At 39.9% G+C, this 23,285-nt stretch overlaps 1 protein-coding gene and 1 non-coding gene across 4 annotated transcripts in view; one reads left to right on the top strand and one right to left on the bottom strand.

Annotated features, from left to right (window-relative positions):
* XPO5 (exportin 5) overlaps window positions 1–23,285 on the bottom strand; it is a 47,860-nt gene that overhangs the window by 22,303 nt on the left and 2,272 nt on the right. The window contains exons 3-20 of one of the 3 annotated variants that reach the window (XM_057554607.1): window positions 22,795–22,867; window positions 21,575–21,712; window positions 21,229–21,411; window positions 18,277–18,300; window positions 17,545–17,730; window positions 16,823–16,899; window positions 13,903–14,002; window positions 12,940–13,023; window positions 12,197–12,322; window positions 11,203–11,293; window positions 9,101–9,229; window positions 7,394–7,512; window positions 5,500–5,655; window positions 4,229–4,270; window positions 3,815–3,904; window positions 2,855–3,054; window positions 1,944–2,043; window positions 909–1,090 (exon numbers count right to left, since the gene is read on the bottom strand). In XM_057554607.1, the coding sequence (XP_057410590.1) occupies window positions 909–1,090; window positions 1,944–2,043; window positions 2,855–3,054; window positions 3,815–3,904; window positions 4,229–4,270; window positions 5,500–5,655; window positions 7,394–7,512; window positions 9,101–9,229; window positions 11,203–11,293; window positions 12,197–12,322; window positions 12,940–13,023; window positions 13,903–14,002; window positions 16,823–16,899; window positions 17,545–17,730; window positions 18,277–18,300; window positions 21,229–21,411; window positions 21,575–21,712; window positions 22,795–22,867 (2,100 nt within the window). Of the gene's footprint in view, window positions 1–908; window positions 1,091–1,943; window positions 2,044–2,854; window positions 3,055–3,814; window positions 3,905–4,228; window positions 4,271–5,499; window positions 5,656–7,393; window positions 7,513–9,100; window positions 9,230–11,202; window positions 11,294–12,196; window positions 12,323–12,939; window positions 13,024–13,902; window positions 14,003–16,822; window positions 16,900–17,544; window positions 17,731–18,276; window positions 18,304–21,228; window positions 21,412–21,574; window positions 21,713–22,794; window positions 22,868–23,285 lie in introns of all 3 variants that reach the window. The other 2 variants (XM_007193788.3, XM_057554608.1) reach the window with 2 other exon arrangements.
* TRNAD-GUC (transfer RNA aspartic acid (anticodon GUC)) lies at window positions 8,067–8,138 on the top strand. Its single transcript has one exon. It is a non-coding gene; the product is annotated as a tRNA-Asp (tRNA).

A 23,285-nucleotide genomic window follows, 5' to 3' on the forward strand; every position in this document is an offset into this window, starting at 1 on the left:
TGGGGTGAAGCCCTAATACTGCATTTTAAACTAGCTCTCAGGTGACTGCTGATGCTGCTGGTCTGAGGACTCAGCTTTCAGAAGTAAAAACCTAGGACTCTGATGTGGAGCATGTATCATGCCTTCCCTTTGGCATGTTCAACCACTGGATGTTTGGTCCATTTGAGAACACAGTCACTACTGATAAATTCAGATTAGCTCGTTTGAATACCTGACCCAGAGAAGCACCACTACAGAAAGCAACTGCCCTGCTCCCAATGAACAATTCCTTTAGTGGCAAAACTTTAGACCAAATGAAACTTAAAGTAAAAAGTAGAAATGAAGTATAAAGAAGTAAAAGAACACAGAGGAGGCTCAAAATGAGAAAAGCCATTTTGAGACTAGCCCCCATGTGTTCACTTGGAATGCAAGACTTATAAAAGTGAGAGCCAGGGCTTCCCTGGTGGCACAGTGGTTAAGAATCCGCCTGCCAATGCAGGGGACACTGGCTCGGGTTCGAGCCCTGGTCCGGGAAGATCCCACATATCGTGGAGCAACTAAGCCGGTGTGCCACAACTATTGAGCCCGTGCACCTAGAGCCCATGCTCTGCAACAAGAAGCCACCGCAATGAGAAGCCCGCGCACTGCAACGAAGAGTAGCCCCCACTCGCCACAACTAGAGAAAGCTCGCGCACAGCAACGAAGACCCAACGCAGCCAAAAATAAATAAAATTAAATTAAAACAACAACAACAAAAAAAGTGAGAGTCAATGTTACTTTTAAAAAGGAGAGTCCCTCTAGAATGAAACAAGACCTAATCTCTTATTTACCACCATATGATCTGAAGAAGTATAAACAAATTAAGCTTTTGAGATTTTTAAGGCAAAAAGTTTTAAATACAACAGAGAAAAACCATTATTCTGACTCACCTTATAAGGGCAAGCAAATTGTCAAGAAGTTTCAGAATCTGTTCTGTGCAGGGGTTACGGAAGATTGGATTTCCAGGGGGTGTATAACCCACCACAAATCCCCCAGCTTTGGCCTCTTCTAGGTCAGTGGGCCAGCAAGTTCGTTTCACAACACCCAGAATGCTATACACACAAAAGCTCATCTACAGAAAAACATAAAAATGAAAGGTAAACATAAAAGGGGAAGAAAAGACAAAAGTGCTATTAGATATTTGCAAGATTATGGCAAAGGTGACATAGAAGCCAGACAAAAGGAAAAGATGCCCACCCCGGCCCCCATCCCTGTCCCTTCCTTTAAGGTCAAGTCCAAAAGGGATCCTTTCAATGCCATCTTCAGGACCAGTGGTAGGCTCTAAAAGCTTCCCTTTCATGAGGATATCCTTCCAGAGGCTTGCAGGACCCCAGTTAGAAGGGGGCTTGGACATACTTCAAAGCAGTATTTACGCTGCCAACATTTCATCTTGTTTTTGAGTTGGCCTTGCATCCTCCAGTTTAGGCCTTCATAGATTTTGCCTTAATCCTCACTCATAGTACTTTCTACCAATTGACTACTTACCAGGTTAATTAATAAGACATTTGCCATAATGGAGCCAGGAACAATGCTTATTTGAATAGCAAAGAACTGGAAAATCTCAGGTTTGCAAGTTAGGCCACCATTTAGGACTTAACTTGCCAGAGAGCAAAGGCAGGGAGAACCCACCCTGCTGACCAAGTTCTGACCTACTTCCTCATTACACCTTCAGTCCTCCAAGCTATTTACAGATCCTTAAAGCCAAAATAATGACTTCATAGAAAAGACCACCTGCTCTGCTGTGAGAACTAACTCAAGAATTTAAGACTAAAGAAGAAAAGGGAGACACTAACGCAAGTGGAGATTCCCAGATTTCTTGCTCGTATACAAAAAAACATAAGTCTACAAGAACCTGGACAAATGACAACACCCTACTCCTACCTGTGGCCTACGCACCTTCCCTATCCCAGGAGAGGCTTACTCACTCGTGCACGGTTTAAGCCACAGGGATCCTCCAGGCCTGGGTCACAGCTTGTCCGATCTGCACCCACATAGGCAATAAAAGCATCAACATCTGACAGCACTCTAAAGGTTGGTGGGGGAAAGACAAGTTACAGCACGACTTTAAGCAAGGACAGTTTCTTCCTCAAGAGCTAATAAGCTGTGATTATTTCACCCCCAAAGAGCAGTTGTTACAGTGAGAGGAATCTAATCAAATTGTCAGCTGTCATATGAAGATTTATTAACTTCTCTTCCCACTTCTAAATGTTATTAGTGACACTTTAAGAATCAAAAAGGGTACAAGCTTGAGAAGGCTATGTGGGCACAGAGGGGTGTCTGTACAGCTCCTACTTTGTATGGCCCTACTGGCTGTTCTCACTTCTTTATATGTGCTGAAGCTGCAACTAGACACCACAGCAGACCTCACTCTGTGGCCTTCCGACCCACACTATCCATCTTAGTCATTTCGTCTCTGTTCCTACGCCTCTGCAGAGCAAGGTGATGTTTTCGGCATTTCACTTACAAGACTGCTTTTAGAGCAGTGGTGCCAACCTCTTTGGCACCACAGGGACTGGTTTCGTGGAAGACAATTGTTCCACGGACCCGGGGTCGGGGGTGTATGGGGGATGGTTCAGGCGGTAACGCGAGCGATGGGGAGCGGTGATGAAGCTCTCCTCTGCCGCTCACCTCCTGCTGTGCAGCCCAGTTCCTAACAGGCAGCGGACCAGTACCGGTCTGTGGCCCAGGGGTTGGGGACCCCTGTTTTAGAGGCCTTCAGCTATCACTGATAGTGCCACTATACCTTGATATCCTTACACCCCGACCCCGGACATAGTCTTAGAAGAGAATGGGTACTCAAGTGCAGTCAAGGTCAAGGGCAAAGGATCTCCCCCACCTGTGCATGTCTTCAGAAAGCCAGATGCTGGCCACGGGTGCCATCAGCTCCTCTAGAAACACCTTCTGACGCTCGTAGTTCTTGAACTGGTTGCTAATGAGAACCAGGGCTTCCATGAGGGCACACTTCTCCATCTGTGTCAGGAGCAGCTCACTGGAGAGGAGCTGCTTCACATGGTTATACAGCATGTCAAAACTGGGCTGCATTTCACAAAGAAAAAAACCCAGAGGTGGTGAAGGTCTGAGTTTCAAGGAGTGGTGGGTCACTCAAGGAAGGTAAAAAGAGGATGAAGACACTTCCAGGACAGTCAGGCCAATAAGACTGTCACTTAATAATTTAATTATAACACTCTTCTTTTGGCTGAACAGGCAAGGCAATTTAGGTTTGAGTATTTGGGTAACTGCACTTTCCGACTCTACAACTGTGAAAACCATCTGTCTTTTATATCTATATCAACTTTTACAGTATCTTCATGGACAAAGATCAGTTTGTTTTATATACATATATATTTATATATTTTATAGAGAGAGAGAGAGAAGGAGGGAGGGGGGGAGAGAGACAGACAGACACACACAAATAACTGCTGTGTATTCAGAGAAGAAATTTTTGGTTAATTTGTTATCTGGAGTAGTGCGAAACTTCTTACAGAAACCCTCCAAAAAACGTTGGGGTTTGCACCTGGCTTCTCTCAAGACTAGGCACATCACTTGGCAGTGGTGGTTAAGAACATCACACATAGTACGGTAAAGAGGTGTACACTGACAGGGAAAACTTGGTCATCCGTGTGGAAGAGAACAATTCATTCTGAGGCAATATATTTGCATTTCTAAACTTCACTGAGTAGCTCTGGAGTTGGGGAAGACCAACCTTATGTGAGGTATAATTAGGGGTGGATTTATAGAGGAATGTACCCAAACTCGGCATGTCTCAGTGGTTACTTGAACAGAGTCCAGGGCTTACCAGCACGAGCTGGGGGTAGTCACGACACATCTTGATGATGGAGGAACAAGCATGTCTCCTCACATTCCTCACCGCCCGGGTCCTGGGAGCCTGGGAAGAGATATTCAATAAACTTAAAGCTACTTTTAATATAATTAACAGATGCTTCAGAGAATCATGTAAATATCTCCTTCAGAGGTAAATTCACAATTTTCACAGCTATGGGAGTATAATCAAGTGACATTTATAGTTACCATGAATCCACATGTTTACTATTTGTCCTAGAGTATCTCTAGTGCAAAACACCCCATCATATGACTATCTCCTGCCTTTATTAACCCCTTTTGCTTATTAGAAAAATCTACACTAAGTGTTGGGTATTCACATTTTTGTTCTTAAGAAGTTAGAATTGGTAGGCTGAATTAATGATCTTACCTTACTTTCCTCAACAGTTTCAAAAGTGACAGATGAAAATAGCTAAGGGGAAGAAAAAAGGTCACTCATAAGTACCAAATGCATAAAGTATTTTTAAATAATAGTTACAAAGTTTCTAACAAAATCCCCAAAGTGCAAACAATATGGTAACAAAAGGGTTTTCAACTGGCATTACAAAGTTTCAGATGTTCATTTTCTCAGATAACTCTGCAAGAGGCTTGAGATTCACAATTTTACCAGCAAACACTTTACAAAGATAAAGGTCACAGAATCCCAGAACAATCCAGGCTATCATCCAAGAACTCAGCCATGGTCACATCTCTCCACTTTTTGTTAAAAGTTGAGTGGTCTACTCTCCCTGATTCCATTTCATAACTCCCCACTTACTCCTTAACCCAATGCAATGTGACTGCTGCCCTAGCCACTATGATGGAATAACACGCTAACAAAGGTCTAGAGGAACCCTATGGACACTCTCCAATTCTTAAAGAAATTCTGTGGCAACAAATGAGTCCACATTTTTGAAGTTCTCCTGGACTTTGTAACACAACATTTTCTCCATCTCTCTGGCCATCCCTTTTTTTGTTCTTTGAGGGCTTCTCCCTCAATGATGGTGACTGTCAGGGTTCTCTGCTTGAGCTACAAGTCCAACTCTACATAAAACTCCTTTTTGCTAGGGCTTCACCTCTACTATTGGCATTTCTATGATGGCGATGCCTTAATTTTCTCTCATAATTTTCTGAATCTAGACCTTTAACCTCAAACAGCCAGTTTAGCATGAGATGTCTCCACTGAGATATTATATGTATACTTTAAACCTAGTCCTGCAAAACATAACTCACCCCTTCTCTGCCTTACTCCTTCCCTCCTCCTGGTCCAATATTCTCACTCAGGTGGTGCTTCACCTCTCACTAGTCACCTCAACTGGCCCCCAAAACCTTTCCTCTTACAAATCACCTCCCAACCCGACAGCACACATTGATACCTCCTCCTTCAGGTACTCTTTTCCATCTCAGTGTACATGTCTACTAACTGCAATGCCACGTAGATACCACATCTGTCTATGTGCCTTTCTCCCCGAACAGAGAGGTGGTAAAGGACAAGGCTTTCCTACTAGCATGGTGCCTGCTCCACATTAAGTACTGAGTAAATATTTGATAAATAAATAAACAACTGTTTATTAGCTTGTCTCATATACTTACAAAAACAGTTACAAAAAATAATTAGCTTAGAAATGCCAAAATAAAGTTTACAAAGGAGAGGGAGTTTACCTTAGAGAAGACCTGGGGCAGGAACTCTGGTCTGTAGGTGACAAATGGAAAGAGTGCTGAGACATTAGTGAGGACACAGGACAGGATGAGGGGATCCTTGGTGTCAAAGTTCAGGACCATCTGCAATAGCTCTACTCCATCATTAATAGGAATTTCCTGTGATACAGACATGAAAAGGAGGTTGACATAACTGAAAACCACTTTTGCTAAATTTCCTTCACACTCTATGTAAATATGGTTGTCACATATGGTTTTATATACTGCTTCTTAACCCTTAAACTTCTAAGCATTACCCCATGTTATTAAAATTTTTCACAAATGATGCTGCCATTATTAGGGATGTAGCATTACCTACTACTAGAAATTGAACAAACTCAGAATGCCATCATTTCAAAGTGAAGTGAATATAAAAGCAGATGAAGTTAATGATCCTAAGATCTAATTTGTTAATATGCCATTTATGAATCTGTAGATTGCTTTGGGTAGTAGAGTCATTTTCACAATGTTGATTCTTCCAATCCAAGAACATGGTATATCTCTCCATCTATTTGTATCATCTTTGATTTCTTTCATCAGTGTCTTATAGTTTTCTGCATACAGGTCTTTTGTCTCCTTAGGTAGGTTTATTCCTAGATATTTTATTCTTTTTGTTGCAGTGGTAAACGGGAGTGTTTTCTTAATTTCACTTTCAGATTTTTCATCATTAGTGTATAGGAATGCAAGAGATTTCTGTGCATTAATTTTGTATCCTGCTACTTTACCAAATTCATTGATTAGCTCTAGTAGTTTTCTGGTAGCATCTTTAGGATTCTCTATGTATAGTATCGTGTCATCTGCAAACAGTGACAGCTTGACTTCTTCTTTTCCGATTTGGATTCCTTTTATTTCTTTGTCTTCTCTGATTGCTGTGGCTAACACTTCCAAAACTATGTTGAATAATAGTGGTGAGAGTGGGCAACCTTGTCTTATTCCTGATCTTAGTGGAAATGGTTTCAGTTTTTCACCATTGAGGACAATGTTGGTTGTGGGTTTGTCATATATGGCCTTTATTATGTTGAGGAAAGTTCCCTCTATGCCTACTTTCTGCAGGGCTTTTATCATAAATGGGTGTTGAAATTTATGAGAAAAAGCACTGTATTTCACTTATCTTCAAGGGACTTAGATTCTTTCTACAACTAACCTAGAATGAGTTAAGACGAATTACCCCAAAATAAGTGATCCAATTATTTTTAATCTAATTAACATAGTTAATATAGTATATGCTGTTATCCGGTTTAATCAGATTATTCAAGAAAGAGGGACACAGATCAGCCATCATGAATATTTTGGTCAATTTGCCAAAATTGGCAGATATCTCTTAGATTTTCCAATTCAAGGCTTCCATCACTGTCCTCCCTATAATAGTTACCCTACCTGTGGTTCACTGTGCTATCAGGCTCATCTTATTATCCCCTAAAACGAATACCAAACACCACGGGGCTTAAAGTCAGAGAGACCTAATTTGGGTCCCAGCTCTATTTATTAGCTATTTGACCTTGAGCATGTTATTTACCCTCTCTGAATCTCAGTTTCCTCTTCTGTAAGATGCACACTCACATATTTTCCTATCCCACTGCTAGTTTTAAGAAGATCAAAATTGGGGACTTCCCTGGTGGCACAGTGGTTAAGACTCTGTGCTCCCAATGCAGGGGGCCCAGGTTCGATCCCTGTTCAGGGAACTAGATCCCAGACGCATGCTGCAACCAAGAGTTCGCATGCCACAACTAAGAAACCAGCGAGCTGCAACTAAGGAGCCCGCCTGCTGCAACTAAGACCTGGCGCAACCAAATAAATAAATAATAATTAAAAAAAGATCAAAATTATTATGCAATCAGCACAAGAAACAATTACTTACTTCTTTATCTAATGTTCGAAACATCTGGTTGATCACACTTTCCAAAAAAAAGGTCATGGCTTCCCACTGCACAAATGAAGGTGAGAAGATGGAGCAGAGGCTGCCTTCTCCAGTTCCAGCTGCAGGGGAACAGGGTTTTAAAACACACACACACACACACACACACACACACACACACACACACACACACGCACGCACTTATAAACACTGTAGGATCACAGAAGACACAGAGACCACGGGGCTGTAGAAACCACTAGGTAATCTCACAGTTGAAGGAACAAGGTAATCTAACCCTTCTCAGCCTGGGAAAAGAAAAGGAAGCAGAAAGGGATCCCTATCCTGCCTCTACCTCTAAAAACAAACTGTCTGAATTCACTTTTGTGAGCCTTGTCTGCAAAGCCAGTTTGGAGTACTGAATGAGAATATACACGTAAGCATCAAAACCAGTGCCTGGCCTATTGAGAAATATTAATTAATTTCCCCCTCCCTCCCTTTTCATAATCTGTCCATAGGAATCTAAATAATTACGATATCTAAGACCATAAAGAATCTTTCCAACAAGGAATTGCCGTAAGATACAAAATGCTGCTTCACATCCAGTAGCCTCATGACAACTGCAAGGGCGCTGTGCAGAGAACTGTGCCACCCTCCAAGTTCACAAGTATCATCAAGTTCCCTGGTGGCCTAGTGGTTAGGATTTGGTGCTGTCACTGCCATGACCCAGGTTCGATCCCTGGTCAGGGAACTGAGATCCCGCAAGCCACATGGCGGGACCAAAATATGAAAAAAAAAAAAAAGAAAAGAAAAAACCCCACAAGTATCATCAAAGCATGTCACTTAAACAGCAAGGCCCCTGCAAAACGAATTACAAATTACTTTTCTTGCTTCCATACAGGGCTCACACTTACTAGCTTCATCTTGGTACAACATATTTGGGCCTCTGCAAACATTCAAGTTACTAGATACCAGGGACCTTTACAGTCAACTGTGAATACATAAAACTGAATGTTAAATCCCATGAATGTCAAGTAACTAGTGTACTTGGTAACTGACCATAGTGTGGAGTTTTTCCAAAGCAGTGACTTACACCCTTTCCTTACAATCCTCTCACCCACTGCCTGCATTAATAAGATGACAGACAAGATACAGAGCACAGAGAAGTTACCTAGCTTATGCTTTTGGGTAGAGGGGGGTTATTTTGATTTTACATAAAGTGGCATTTCCCAAAGGCTTTGAGGGGGCTGAGCGATACGGGAAACCCCTGCACTGCTTGTTGTGCCTGACTAACAAGTCATTTTTTCCGAGTTTAAGAGAAATGCCATGCAAGAACTTGGTTGAAAAGCTTTAAAAAGTTAGGTCTAGACATGTAATTTGTTAGATGCTGCCTGAGGTGAAGTAATAAATTCAACAATAAACAATTGTTGACTCTGTTAGAAAAGAAAAATAAAGGCAGAACTGATAGGGTCATGGTTTTACCCTAATTTAAACAGAGTTAAAATCTGGTATTATATCTGCTTTCTCTGCCTATGTGTGCAAATGAAAAGGCTCACTCTGTAGGACGGAACTGGGCAGTGAGCAAAGCTGTTTTTGAACACTATTAGCATACTGTTTTGAAATGTGGCTCAGAGGTTTATTTCTATGTACAGTTTTGATACATAGAAATACTTCACTAATGTTCAGTCAGAAAAAAAACAAAAGAAGTCTTACAGTTCATGGATCCAGTATCAACAGAAGTTGAGAGCTGATACTTTAGCCACTCCCCAGCCATCTGGAAGCTAGTCTTGGGATCCAAGCGACATGCTAACCTCATTACTTCTCCTTGTTGGGCCCGAGAGGCTGCCAAGAGAAAGACATGAATAAATAACCGCATATAACAGATACTTAGTTAATGTTTATGCATTTATCCATCCCAGGAGGAAAACATTCAAGAGATTTTGTTTTGCAGACTTATGCTCTGAATCTAACAAATGTTCAGTAAAGCTTTGTTAACAAATCTAGAAATTTTCAAAACTGAATTCTAAGAAGCCACCATACCAGCTAGATCCTATAAGCGGCAAATCAAAAGTGGTCTCCCCTTTCTGTTGGAATTAAAAGGAGATCAGATTGGTACAGATGTAAAATGGTATGGCTGCTGAAGAAAATGGTCTGGCAGTTCCTCAAAACATTAAACATGGAATTACCATATGATCTAGTAATTCTCTTCCTAGGCATATGCCCAAGAAAAATAAAAACATATGTCCGGGCTTCCCTGGTGGTGCAGTGGTTGAGAATCTGCCTGCTAATGCAGGGGACACGGGTTCGAGCCCTGGTCTGGGAAGATCCCACATGCCGCGGAGCAACTAGGCCTGTGAGCCACAACTACTGAGCCTGCGCGTCTGGAGCCTGTGCTCCGCGACAAGAGAGGCCACGATAGTGAGAGGCCCACGCACCGCGATGAAGAGTGGCCCCCGCTTGCCGCAACTAGAGAAAGCCCTCATAGAAACGAAGACCCAACACAGCCAAGATAAATAAATAAATAAATAAAAAACAAAACAAAACAAAAAAACATATGTCCACTCAAAAACTTGTACCCAGGGGGATTTCCCTGGTGGCGCAGTGGTTAAGAATCCACCTGCCAATGCAGGGGACATGGGTTCGAGCCCTGGTCCGGGCAGATCCCACATACTGCAGAGCAGCTAAGCCCGTGCACCACAACTACTGAGCCTGCGCTCTACAGCCCGCGAGCCACAACTACTGAAGCCTGCGCTCCACAACAAAAGAAGCCACTGCAATGAGAAGCCCGCACACCACAATGAAGAGTAGCCCCCGCTCGCCGCAACTAGAGAAAGCCCGTGCACGGCAACAAAGACCCAACACAGCCAAAATAAATAATAAGTAAATAAATTTATTTTAAAAAAATAACAAAATAACTTGTACCCAAATGTTATAATAGCATTATTCTTAATAGTCAAGATGTGGAAACAACTCAAGTATTTATCAACTTATCAATGGATGAATAAAATGTGGTATATCCATACAATGAAGTATTATTGGCAATAAAAAGAAATGAAGTACTGATACATACTACAACATGGATGAATTTTTAAAACGCTACACTAAGAAAAAGAAGGCAGTTAGTTACCAAAGACAACACACCGTATGATTCCATTTATATGAAATGTTCGGAATAGGTGAAAGATAGAAATAGAAAGCAGATTAGTGCTTTTCCAGGGCTGAGAGGGATGAGGGGATTGGGAGATGACTGCTAATGGTTACAGGGTTTCTTGGGGACATGAAAATGTCCTAACATTGACTCTGGTTGTGGTTGTACAACTGAGAAAATACAAAAAAACCCCACTGTATTATATACATAAATGGATGAATTGTATGACAAATAAATTACATCAATAAAGTTGTTATTAAAAAAGGGAGGGGGGACCAAGTTACAGAAAACCCAGAAGAGAATTAGGAATCGTGGGTTTTTCCTCTCTTTTTTAGAAAAAAGACCCACAATGTAAGATGTTATTTAATTCTAATATATAAATATAAAAAAAAATGAAAGTGCCTTACCTAAAGTTACTATCTCTAAACATCAATGTCCAAAGGCAGTGTGTGCGTGTATATGTTTGTGGGGGTGTGTGTGTAAGAGATAAAACAATGCGTGGAATAAGTACAATACCAGCACTCTCTGCAATGTGCAAATGGAGATTAAACAGGCTGCTGTCCAGACTTGGGGCTCTTTAATACAGAACCTCAAGGGTCATGCACCATGACTCATAACACTAGATGCCATTCTGAGACTGGAAGAAATTCCAGGCCAATTCACTCACAGTTGAAGAAAGCATTGAAGTCCTCGTCGCTATCAAAATCAAATCGAGAGTATTCACAGCTAGGGCTGTCTGTTTTAGAAGGAAAGCCCATCTGGAAAGAGAAACATAATTGGGGTAGGGGGTGAGGGTTTTCATGAGATATATGATGATAACTGCTTCTGGTCTACCCCTAAGCCTACAATTTGCTTCCAGCACGAATAATCCTGGGAGTGGTAGAAAGAGAACGTTTTTTATTTGATACCCTCTTCCAGGTTCCTCAGGGAAAATTAAATTCTGGAATTAGTTTAAGGTCTTTGAGTATAAAGATGTCCCAAAACAAAGTGCTGAGACAGCTTGCAATAAGTAAAAGAACTGAAACAATTTGTCTTCTTAAATGCTGAACCCTGGAAATAAGCATGTAACTTTTTATGTTTCATTCAAAAAGTACTGAAGACCACGAAGGCAGAGAACTAGAAGATGGTGTGCAACGTGCTAGGTGAATTCCTTGAGGAAATAAGGGGACCCTTGAATGGGTCCTATTCTCTGATTTTACAAATCAAGATGAAGCATCTGTAAGCTGCAAGAGCCTTGAACAGATCTCAGAGTGTTCATAAGCAACTCTCTGTTGAGGTAGTGAGCAATCTACTTCCATTCTCCCCTTCTCATTCACCTTCCTGACCCTCACTTGGCCTTCAGAAAGTCAGACATTACTTCCTCTTGGAATCTCCCTGACTCCACCCTCCTTTCTATTTTTAACCTCTGAAAAGCAATGATCATATTGTATGGTCATGGTCACTGCTCTCATCCTATCACTTCTTTTTCCTAGCACTTAGCCCAATACTTGGCATATAAGTGCTCCAAAATATGAAAGAGTAGATATTTCTTCTTGAGGAATAAAAGACTAATATGCCCAAGGAAAGGATCTTAGTGACCAAGACAGGGCTGTCAATGATGCCATCTAAGTCTTATGATGTGTATTCACCGACATTCCACGTTTTAGATTCCCACTGCATACCTTGACCAAGTTAGTCATAGAAGCACGAAGATATTTTGGTATTATTGCTAATAGCAAAGGGTCACGGGATAGGATCTCATGCCGGAAGAGGGCTCCCCAAGTCATCTGAGTTGAAGAGCGCAAAAACTAAAGGGAAAAAAGAAAAAACTCAGTTTAAGGATTTGGGTTTTATATACCAAGACTACTACTTAGCTCAGCAATTATCCACTATATTTTTCCATGGAAATAAATGTCTGTAATACTTTGAAACTGCGCATACTGTAGTACAGCAGTAATGACTGCTCACTATGGACCATATGTTAATAAGACAGACTGGGTCAGGTACAATTCCCGGAGTATGAGCTGAATTCTACCACTTTCTGTTTTATGCAAGAAAGGACAGAGGAACCTCAGGATGATATTACAAGGAAAATCTTGGATTGGATAAAATTAATTTTATAATAATACAATTAATCAGACTTTTGTATTTAAAACGTCTTTAGTGGTAAATCACCTGGGACATACCTCATATCTGATTGAGCTTTATCAGAATGACACTACCTGAGGGGTAATTGCTGACCTAGACTGCAATGCTTAGCTCAGGAAGAAGACTCAGCAATTTTCTTAATGAAATACTACTACAGTTATTCCCTAGGATCTTAAGAGTCACATTTTATACTTCAGCTGCTAATTACTTCCGGCCATAGCGCTTGATTTTAATTTACTTAACTAAAATTTTGAGAAGTCACCTCCATAAAGTTTACCTGACTTGGATGAGTTGTGAAAGCCAGAAAAGATTCCAGGTATTTTCCAAAGTTTGCTGGTGTTTCTACATCAGAATCCACACCCTGTAGGACAAAAAGACCACTACATTAACGATGTTGATGGGGAGGTCAGGGTAGAGAGTGGAGTAACAAATACAGACAACTTATACCCTCAAAAATTTCAGGTTTGAAAGGACTTTATACTTCCTTGTGGCCTAAGGAAGGCATCATTTCAAGGGCTAAAACACAGGAAAGCTGCTTTACCTCCTTAATCATCATCATTAAAACCTATTCTGTGGTCAAATAGTAAAACAAGAGTATTCATTACAGAAATCCGTAATTTTTTCAGATCTAGTCTAGTCACATCTCTGTGACCTAACCTATTAAATAACCACTTGACGGAACACATCTTATGTCTGAAGTTCCATCCTCTCTAGCCATTCAAGCCACCACAAAAAGGCATAACATCAAGCGCAAAATGTCTGTACCAATATCCTATCTTTTAACACGTAAGACTGAGTATTAAATATTTCCCTAAAGACAGTTAATTCCAGGTCAATCAGACTAAAGTTTTCTTTTATGATCTAATAATACATTCTTTAGATTGGGGGAAAGGGTTCTTTATTCAAATCCATAATGTTTCATGACCTAATAGGACTTTAAAGGGTAATGCACTCGGCAGACTGAAGTTTTACAAGTACCAAAATGAACAGGAGCAGCAACATTGACTTTATGGAATAACAGATGTGAATGTTTACTATTGACATTAATAACTGACTTGTTAAAAAAAACTATATCATTCAAACTCAATTAAAATAATTTAATCTATAGAATTATAAGAAATAATCTATAGGGAAATGCCCCCCTCAGGCTTAAATCAATGGCATGTGTCACCCCTTACACAAATATAACTTTCTAAATCCTCTCCTCAAATGGCCCTGAAACTCTCCAGAAAGTGCTCACCAGCAATGCACACAGCTGATTGCCCAGAGCACACAACACCTGACAGAGTCTCTTCAGGAAGACATAGTGTTTTTCTACCAAGCCTCCTCCGTCAGCAGTCCTGAAGAGGAGAAAACAGTGTGATTAGCAGCACATCAAGAGCACCAAAGACAGTCCCATGGAATGGAGCTGTATGTGGTCTGTGCTCCAACATTCAAATTTCAGTTGATTATTAAAGTTAAAAAAAAACAATCAAAAAACAAAACTAACCCCAAAACCTCCAACCAAACACTGAAAGATCGATGAGGAATAGGGGTCAATGCCATCTCATCCTTCAACAGACACTCTAATTTGGGTAATGCGGTCCTTGAGTACTTTGGGATAATATTGTAAACTCTGAGCATGACTCCACAAAGCAATACATATACTTATATGCATAAAAACTGCACAAAAAGACATTGGCTGATACTGAGGAAGGACTTAGATCTCTAGGGAAGCATGCAGTAATTCCTTATACCACTGACAAAATCAAAAGGACTATAATCAAGAGAATGAAAAGACAAGTGACAGACTAGGAGAAAATATTTGCAAAAGACACATCTGATAAAAGACTTATCCAAAATATACAAGACCTCTTAAAACTCAATAAGAAAAAAATCTGATTAAAAAATGGGCCAAAGAACTTAATAGACACCTCACTAAAGAAGATATACAGATGGGAAATAAACATATGAAAAGAAGCTCCACATCAAATGTCATCAGGGAATTGCAAATTGAAACGAGATAGCACTATACACCTATTAGAATAGCCAAAATCCAGAACACTGACAACACCAAATGCTGGTGAGGATGTGGAGCAACAGGAACTCTCATACATTGTTGGTGGGAATGCAAAATGGTACAGCCCCTTTGGAAGACAGTTTGACAGTTTCTTACAAAACTAAACATACTCTTACCATATGATTTAGTAATCACACTCCTTGGTAATTACCCAAAGGAGCTGAACATACAAAAAGGATGTTTATAGCAGCTTTATTCATAATTGCAAAAATCTGGAAGCAACCAAGATGTCCTTCAGTAAGTGAATGGCTAAATAAACTTTGGTACATCCAGACAACAGGATATTATTCAGTGGTAGAAAGGAATGCGCTAACCAAGCCATGAAAAGACGTGTAGGAACTATAAATGCATGATACTAAGTGAAAGGAAACAATCTGAAAAGGTTACATACTATATGATTACAACTATACAACATTCTGGAAAAGGCAAAACTATGGAGAAAGTAAAAAGATCAGTGGTTGCCAGGAGTTTGGGTGGGAGAGGAGGGATAAATAGGCAGAGCACAGAGGATTTTCAGGGCAGTGAAAAAAAACCTGTAAGATACTATTATGATGAATACATGTTATTACACGTTTGTTGAAACTCAGAGAACATACCCATAAAATGTATAACACCAAGGTGAACCCTAAGGTAAACTATGGCTTTGGATGATTATGATGTGTCAATGTAAGTTAAACAGCTCTAACAAATGTACCACTCTGATAGGGGATGGCTATAATGGGGGAGGCTATGCATGTGTGGGGGCAGGGAATATATGGGAAATCTCTGTACCTTCCCCTGAATTTTGCTGTGAACGTTAATCTGCTCTAAAAAAACAAAATCTTTTTTTAAAGACAGTATTAAAAACATAACTTGGTATCTCACTTCTCCAAGTCATTTAGTTCAGATCAGTAATCACTTATGTGCTATTTTAGAATGCAAATACCCCTTTAAATTAAAAAAAAAAAAATTATTTGGTGGCAAGACCTGACCTACAAGGATGTAGGACGATTCACACTAACAAGAATTAATAAGGACTGGTGTGGACAGCAGCCATATTAGCGTGTTCTGGAGGCAGTACAGTATAACGTAAAAAGCATGGGCCTCAGGGTAAGAAAGACCTAGGCTCTAGTGATGTTGAAGGACAGCGTGGCATCATGGTTTCTAGTACAGGCTCTGAAGTCTGAGTTTGAATCATAGCTTTACTAACTAGTACCAGTAGCACAAATGGAGATGGGACACCTCAGTGTGAATGTCATAGTCTCTAGGGAACTAAGAAATGGGCCCTGGAAACAGTAACTACAGTGGCCACCCAAAAGACATGTTATTAGTTTAATTAACAGGACTCCTTAAAAACAGACCTGTAGTATCCATAGGAAAGAGCCATCATAAAAGCTATGTTAGAATGGACAGTAAGAAATTTTAAGTAATATATCTTGTCTCACATCTTTTCATTTGTCCCTGGCACCAAAAGTGAAGAAAGAGTATTGAAGAAAAATGGGTGCTGTGACAGTTTCAACTACTGTAATACACAGTTCTACCTGACTCCCTGGTAAGAAAAACATAACAGAAAATGCTTTAACATTTTTCAGAGCGATTAGAAGAAAATAAGCAGAAGCCACTATTTCAGGACATAGAATGTTTTTACAGGATTTATACACATATTTCACACTGACCACATTGTTCCTGCTGCTTCCTAGAGCCTCAGCACTTCAGGCATTGATTACTTTGACAAGGAGAGAGGGAGGAGTGTCTCAAGTTCTGCAATCAAGGAAGGCCTGGGACAGACTCTGATCAGATCAGAGCATTCTCTGGCCTAGTCACCAAGGCTACTAGGAGGCTTAGGGATCATCAAAAGCAGACAAAGAGAACCAAGGAGATGAGCTGTCTGGGGAGAATGTGGAAAACTGTGACTGTGAGTGGATGCTGAGTCAACAGCCACAACTTATTTACAGCATAAGATCTTCAAAAAGGTGAAACAGTCCCTTTAAGAGTGCCTGATTTTCCTATTAAAAACACAGTCAACTGACTGCCAAGAGTCAAATAGGAACTTCAGATACATCCAAATGAGATACAAAAATGACAAAGAAATTAGAAAACACATAGAAAAGAAGATACTCACTGCGCAGCGGAGAGTATATAATGCATGGCAACATCTCCAAATAAGACCATCAAGGGCTTCCGGTCTTCCAACTTGCCCTAGACCCGATTTTAGGGAAACACAGGTAATACAAACTATGTTATTAAAAACCTCCAAGTATTAACAACTTCTATACCTATATAATCAAATATACTGTCTTCCTAATTTCTCACATAGCCCTGGGGCTAACTGAACACTGAAAAAAACTCAACTCTTTAAATCCAAATCTGGGTAAGACTTATATTTTAAAATGTGTTGGACAATAATGATGATATGAAAGCAAAATAAATTACATCTGAAAATAACATTCACATGGAGAAAAGAGTCACAATCCCATTTGTTAGCCAAGACAGCTATAAAGCCAGTATAGTAACCTTCTACAATTCTTTGACGTAACACTATGTGAGTTTTAAACTTTAACATTACGCTTATATAGTTTCTTAAGCATGAAGTACCAAGATTCACAGCTCTTTCAAGAACCAAGTAGCCCTACAAATCTCTATATATCCTGACAATGGATTCCTAGGATATCGGCAAACTGTTGTCCAAAAGGTTGGAGGCAGGTAATTAAGTTGGTGTCAAGTAAAACAAAAAAACAAACCAAAAAAACCCAAACCTTTAAATGTCTTTCACCACAACATGGAATTAAACACATATATGCATCACTCAGAGACTGTCAAAGTCAGTTTGAAGTGGTAACTTACTTTCCTGCTGACTGCAATGAGAAGACATTCAGCTGCTCCCAGCTGAAGTTCCTGTTCGTTCAGAAGCAGGCACAGCATCTCTAGGAGTTTACAGTTTTCAGCAGTAATGTGACTCATGGACACCCAGTCAATGTAGCCCGCTAGAGTATTCAGTGCTGCAATTCCTACTCGACAGTTTGCTTGGGCCTGCATGAGAAGAAGTAACTTTTAGCCATTAAGTCCTCACTAACAGACAAGAAAGCTGTGATTATACCCGAGCTCCTTCTACTTTCTAATTCTAAAAAGAAAAACAAACAAAAAAATGTACTCATGCAACTGTTACTGATAGGCAACTCAAAGGTTTTCTTCTGATACACAATCACGTATCAAATGATGGCATTCTTGATGCCCATCAGTAAGACTATATTGGCATGTGTGGCCATCTTACATCCTTCAAAAAATCTCAGATATTATCATTTTAACTCCCTTCCACCATAGCTCAGTGATCAAATAAACCAAGGCTGAGGGAATTCCCTGGTGGTCCAGTGATAGGACTTCTTGCTTTCACTGCTGAGAGCATGGGTCTGATCCCTGGTCGGGGAACTAAAGCTCCTACAAGCCGCACGGCACGGCCAAAAACAAAAGCAAAACAAAAAAAAAACCAAGGCCAAGGTCACCCTCCACTAGGTATATGCATCCCTGTACCTGAAAGCCTCAAAGAAGCCTCCTTCCAACTCCACCAAGAGCTCTTACCTTTGACTCCTGAGAATTATCTGTCTTCTGAAAGAAAAGAAGTATAAGGATCTAAATGTTTTTAAAGAGCAAAAGGCTATGTAATAACTTTCCAGCCCCATAATCTAGGCCCTTGAACAATGATTTTCAAATACTCAACTTTTAATCTTGGAAAAGAAGACAACTTTACTAAGAACACAAAACTGATATTCTCCTAAAGGAGGACGGGTTATTTTAGTTTCAGCAATATGACAAAATTTACTAGAACATTAAGATCCACAAAGACAGTTTCAACACACACAGTTTACAAAGAAATACAACTAACAGATGAACAATGAAGCAGGCTCAACATTGCTAGTGATGAAAGAAATATAGTTTAAATCAAAGTATTAGCATTTTTTCTACATTAAAATAGAGACAAATTATAACTGGCAAAGGTATACTGAAATGATGTAATGTTAACGGAAAAAAGCAAGAAACAAAATTAAAATGAGTACCATTTATGACCGTGTATGTAGGGACATAACTGTAGGAAAACCACAAACACAAAAATATTAAATGCTAAATAGACCAAAATAATGTCTGTTCAGTAAATTATACAATTTATAATTTTACAAGCAGGAATAACAACTCCTGAAGTACTTGAAAACTTACCACCATTAGCATCATAAAGGATTTGTTTTACAATTCCTTTTCTCAACTTTCAAAAAGTAATTTTTCTAACAAAGAACAAGTATTAAGCCCTCACCATCAGTGGTCAAAGAGCGGTGTTAATGGGGCAGAGATGAGTAGAACCCTCTCACCAGCATCTACTGATGCTGCCCAAGAAGGAAAGGGATCCAGGCAACAACAGCCAAGTCCAGCCTTCACCATCTCCTCCAACAAATCCTGCATTCCCATTCGGATCCTATCCTCCTGCCCCCTGGGACCAGTACAGGAGCCAGGTGATGGGACAGGGAGAGTAAGCCTACTCATCCCATCCTTGTTTACCATTCAGCCTACTCCCTAGGTGGGAAGGTGAAGGGATGGAAGCAGAGAAGAAACTATGAGGAAACTGAGAAGTTTCAGGTACAAGAGATGTCCCTTGGTGCGCTCTGGTCCTGGTAGCCTGGTTTAACAGATGGAGATAATGGACACCAAGGCTAAAGAAAAACACCAGTGGATGTACTTCTAATTTGTGTCAGACCATCATCAATCGGCCCTGCTCTGGCATGTTGGCTAGATTTCTAGGGCACTGAAGCATTCATAATTTGTTCACGTCTCTTAGGGATTAAATCTCCTAGGGGAAAATGAAAAGAATACCTCTTTGGACTTCCCTGGTGGCACAGTGGTTAAGAATCTGCCTGCTAGTGCAGGGGACATGGGTTCGAGCCCTGGCCCAGGAAGATCCCACATGCCGCGGAGCAACTAAGCCCATGAGCCACAACTACTGAGCCTGCGCTCTAGAGCCTGCAAGCCACAACTACTGAGGTCCGCACGCCTAGAGCCCGTGCTTTGCAACAAGAGAAGCCACTGCAATGAGAAGCCCGTGCACCGCAACAAAGAGTAGCCCCCACTCGCCGCAACTAGAGAAAGCCCGTGCAGCAACGAAGACCCAACGTGGCCAAAAATAAATAAGTAAATAAATAAACAAACCAAAAGAAAACAACCTCTTTCACACTCAATACACATAGGTTTTTAAATGCAAATACTTTGATATTTTCTTTTGTAAAATCTCAGGGAGATATTTTGGGGGAAAGAGTCCATTCTAGTAAAAAGAATGGGGCGTGAATTCCACTATAATCATTTATTAGGGGATCTTCAATAATTATTCTCTGAAATTCAGTTTCCTCATCCATAATATGGAGACAATACTTTCTGACTCTTAGGGTTGTTTTGAGGATTAAATAACATGTAAAGCAAGAAAAAGTATATGGCATATATTAGGTATTCATTGTGAGTTTCTCCCTACCCTGACACCAATAGTACCTTGTCATCATTTGTGTTAGTATCTAGTGCTTCCCTGAAAATAGACTTAAGGAAGATGTCAGAGGTAGAAAACCCCTGGCAACCCAAATTTTAATGATTTTTTTTGTGTGAAATAAGCATGTATGAGGATTCTAGATTAGGGTTCTGAAACCTCAAAACTATTGACATTTTGGGTCAGAAAATTATTCTGGAAGACTGTTCTGGGCATTATAGAATGTTTAGCATCGTGCCTGGCTTCTACCCATTAGAGGCCAGTAGCAACCCCTAGTTGTGACAACCTGGGGGGCAAAATCGCCCCTCCTTTTGAGAACCACGGTACTAGATTAACTTTCACACGGCCTTCTTCTAAAGGCTCTCTGCTAAAGATGACAATGATTGAAAAGACAGTATCTGGTTTGCCTTTTTCTGCAGAAGAAAAACCTCATCAGGAAGAAATACCAGGAACCATGTAATCAAGATTAATAAAACTTGGCACAGTTTCCACTGCAAAAGGGACCAAGACTAAATGGGACATCGAAATTTAACAGGGATACTATCCTGACCTATCAGGAATCTGGGTTTTCAAATATTAAGAATTAACCTTCAGGGAGTTCCTTGGTGGTCTAGTGGTTAGGATTCGGTGCTTTCACTGCCGTGACCCGGGTTCAATCCTTGGTCAGGGAACTGAGATCCCACAAGCTGTGCGGCATGGCCAAAATTTTAAAAATAAATTAAACAAACAAAAAAGGAAATTAACCTTCATTTTCATACTATTTTCTTAGGAATTTTCTTACTATAAAAGGAATTATTTTTTTCTGGTAGGTATGGAAACTCATTGAATTGAGCTTCTTAGAAAATTAATTCCAGTTTTTCCTGTCATCTTTGTTTCTTTTTTGCTTATAAAATAGCCATTCCGTTTACTAAACTGAACACCCTAGTTTCTTGCTAAAGGATTAACTTTAAAAAACAAACAAACCCACTCATGTTAGAAAAAAGAACTTCAGGGAGGTGGTATTTATCCCTTACCACTTGTTGGTACTTGTTCACATTTTCTTGAAGTGTGTTAAGTAGAAAAGTGAAGATTCTTTCCATGTTCTGGGTTAATGTTTGCTGGATATCCCTTCGTCTTTGAGGGGGTAGCGTCTGAAAGGTCACTACGTCCTCTGCCAGTCGCAAAAGGATGAACATCACTAATTCTGTCTGTGTTTCCTATACCAATAGAGAGAAGGTAGTTAAATGAAACCGAAATATGTTTTTCATTATAAATATGACCAAAGGCTCTTTTCTGCTGACAAGACAAACAAACCAACCAAAAAAACCCTGAAGAGCAAACAAAAACAAAAACCTGAATTGATACAGCTGTACTACATACCCCTTGTTTGGAAAGAGTGTCCAATTCTATTAGCATGTCAGGCCAGTGCTGTGGCCACTCCCGCTTGATCATTTCTACTACAATTCGAGACAGAACATCTTTAATATGGTTCTCCTCTTCCAAAATGTTCAGTGTTCCCTGAAAAAGTATAAGAGATATTAAGAGGTCTGCAAGACTGAATTCAAGGGAAAAAATTGGGCTGTAAAAGTGTACGAAACTCATGAGCAGGCCTACTTTTAAACTAAACAGAATAAACAAACCTGTTCTCCATATCTGAGTCACCTGTTCTGAATTCTCACTAATCATCCTTCCCACTTAATGCTTAACAGAGGGTTGCATTGGCTAATAAAATGGCTGTCTCATGGAGCAAGGAAGACATAACTGCTCTTCTCCTTTACAAACTGAAGAGACTCTCATATTGATTGTTTTCATTTTGTAAGAGGGCCAGGGTGGAAAAGTATGGAAGTAAGGAACACATTGAGAGGCCGATAAAGTGGGACAATAAGGAGCAACTAAATATTTTACCAATAGTTCTAGTATTAGAAGATACAGAAAGACCATTACTGGGACTCTCTTCTGAAGTTTGATATCAAGACTAATGAATTATGACTTCTATCAAGTTTCCCCAGAATTAATAAAATACAAATCCTTAGCTAGCTAAGTTAATAATTTTGAAGGGAATTTTTTTTTTTCCTATTAACGACACTAGACTTTGGGGACGTAAAGGGGTGTGAATTCCCCTGCTCATGCCCTTTGTGAAACAGAACATAAAAGGCTATGGATTCTAAACATGTTCAAAGTCATATTCTAACACCTGAAACAAACTCATTCAGCATATTTTTTATTGCTAATATCATAAAGTAATTCACTTTAGAATAAAAGGAAACAAATAGCAAAGTGTAATCTAATTTAGAATTGATTAATCTAAGACTCTTACTCATTTGCTGAAAATGTTTAATCTCTCTGCCCTCTCTTCATAATTTTAAAAACAGAAGTCAACACATACGGGATTAATTAAATCCAGTAAGAGAAACGTGATGAACTGTGATTTCTAGTGATGGTGGTTCTTTTTATCTTGAAGGTAACATTTAATATTATATAAAGCATGCTGTTTGACCTATGCAGAAGCAGTAAATTTTCACACAAATGCTACATTGGAAAAGTCACACTTTGTCTAAACCACCTCGGAAACACAAGTCTTCCAACCAACCATTCCTTACATTTGCAATCAGCTCCATGACACTGTTCTTCAGATAGACCTTCTCCAATCGAGACATGCTGTTCCACCGAAACCTGGCCACCAAAATGCATAAAGTCAACAGAACCAAATTAGAAGTCTTCTCTTCAGAAGAGATTAGCTTTGATTCCTGTGTTAAAATTATGCTGGTGATTTCATTAAGAAACTATACTTTGGATTTTGGTATCCTTCAAAGAATGGACAGAAACAGTCCACATTTAACCAAAATGCTAACAGAAAAAAAGAGTTTTATATAGGCAGCAGTCCATTAATTAGAATCAACACAGGATCTGTGCACAGATGAGCTTTTCCCCTTGATTTTATTGACAGACCAAAAGCAAATATATACCTGGGACAACTGCAACAATGTAGCTGATTTTCAGAAAATAGAATTTGAAAATACTAACTTCCTTTCTGAACTGGCTTAGGGAATAGCACAATTCCAGAAAAACTGTGGCTAAATGTAAAAAGCTG

The sequence above is a fragment of the Balaenoptera acutorostrata genome, chromosome 10 (genome assembly GCF_949987535.1).
Source record: "Balaenoptera acutorostrata chromosome 10, mBalAcu1.1, whole genome shotgun sequence".
Classification (NCBI taxonomy): domain Eukaryota; kingdom Metazoa; phylum Chordata; class Mammalia; order Artiodactyla; family Balaenopteridae; genus Balaenoptera; species Balaenoptera acutorostrata.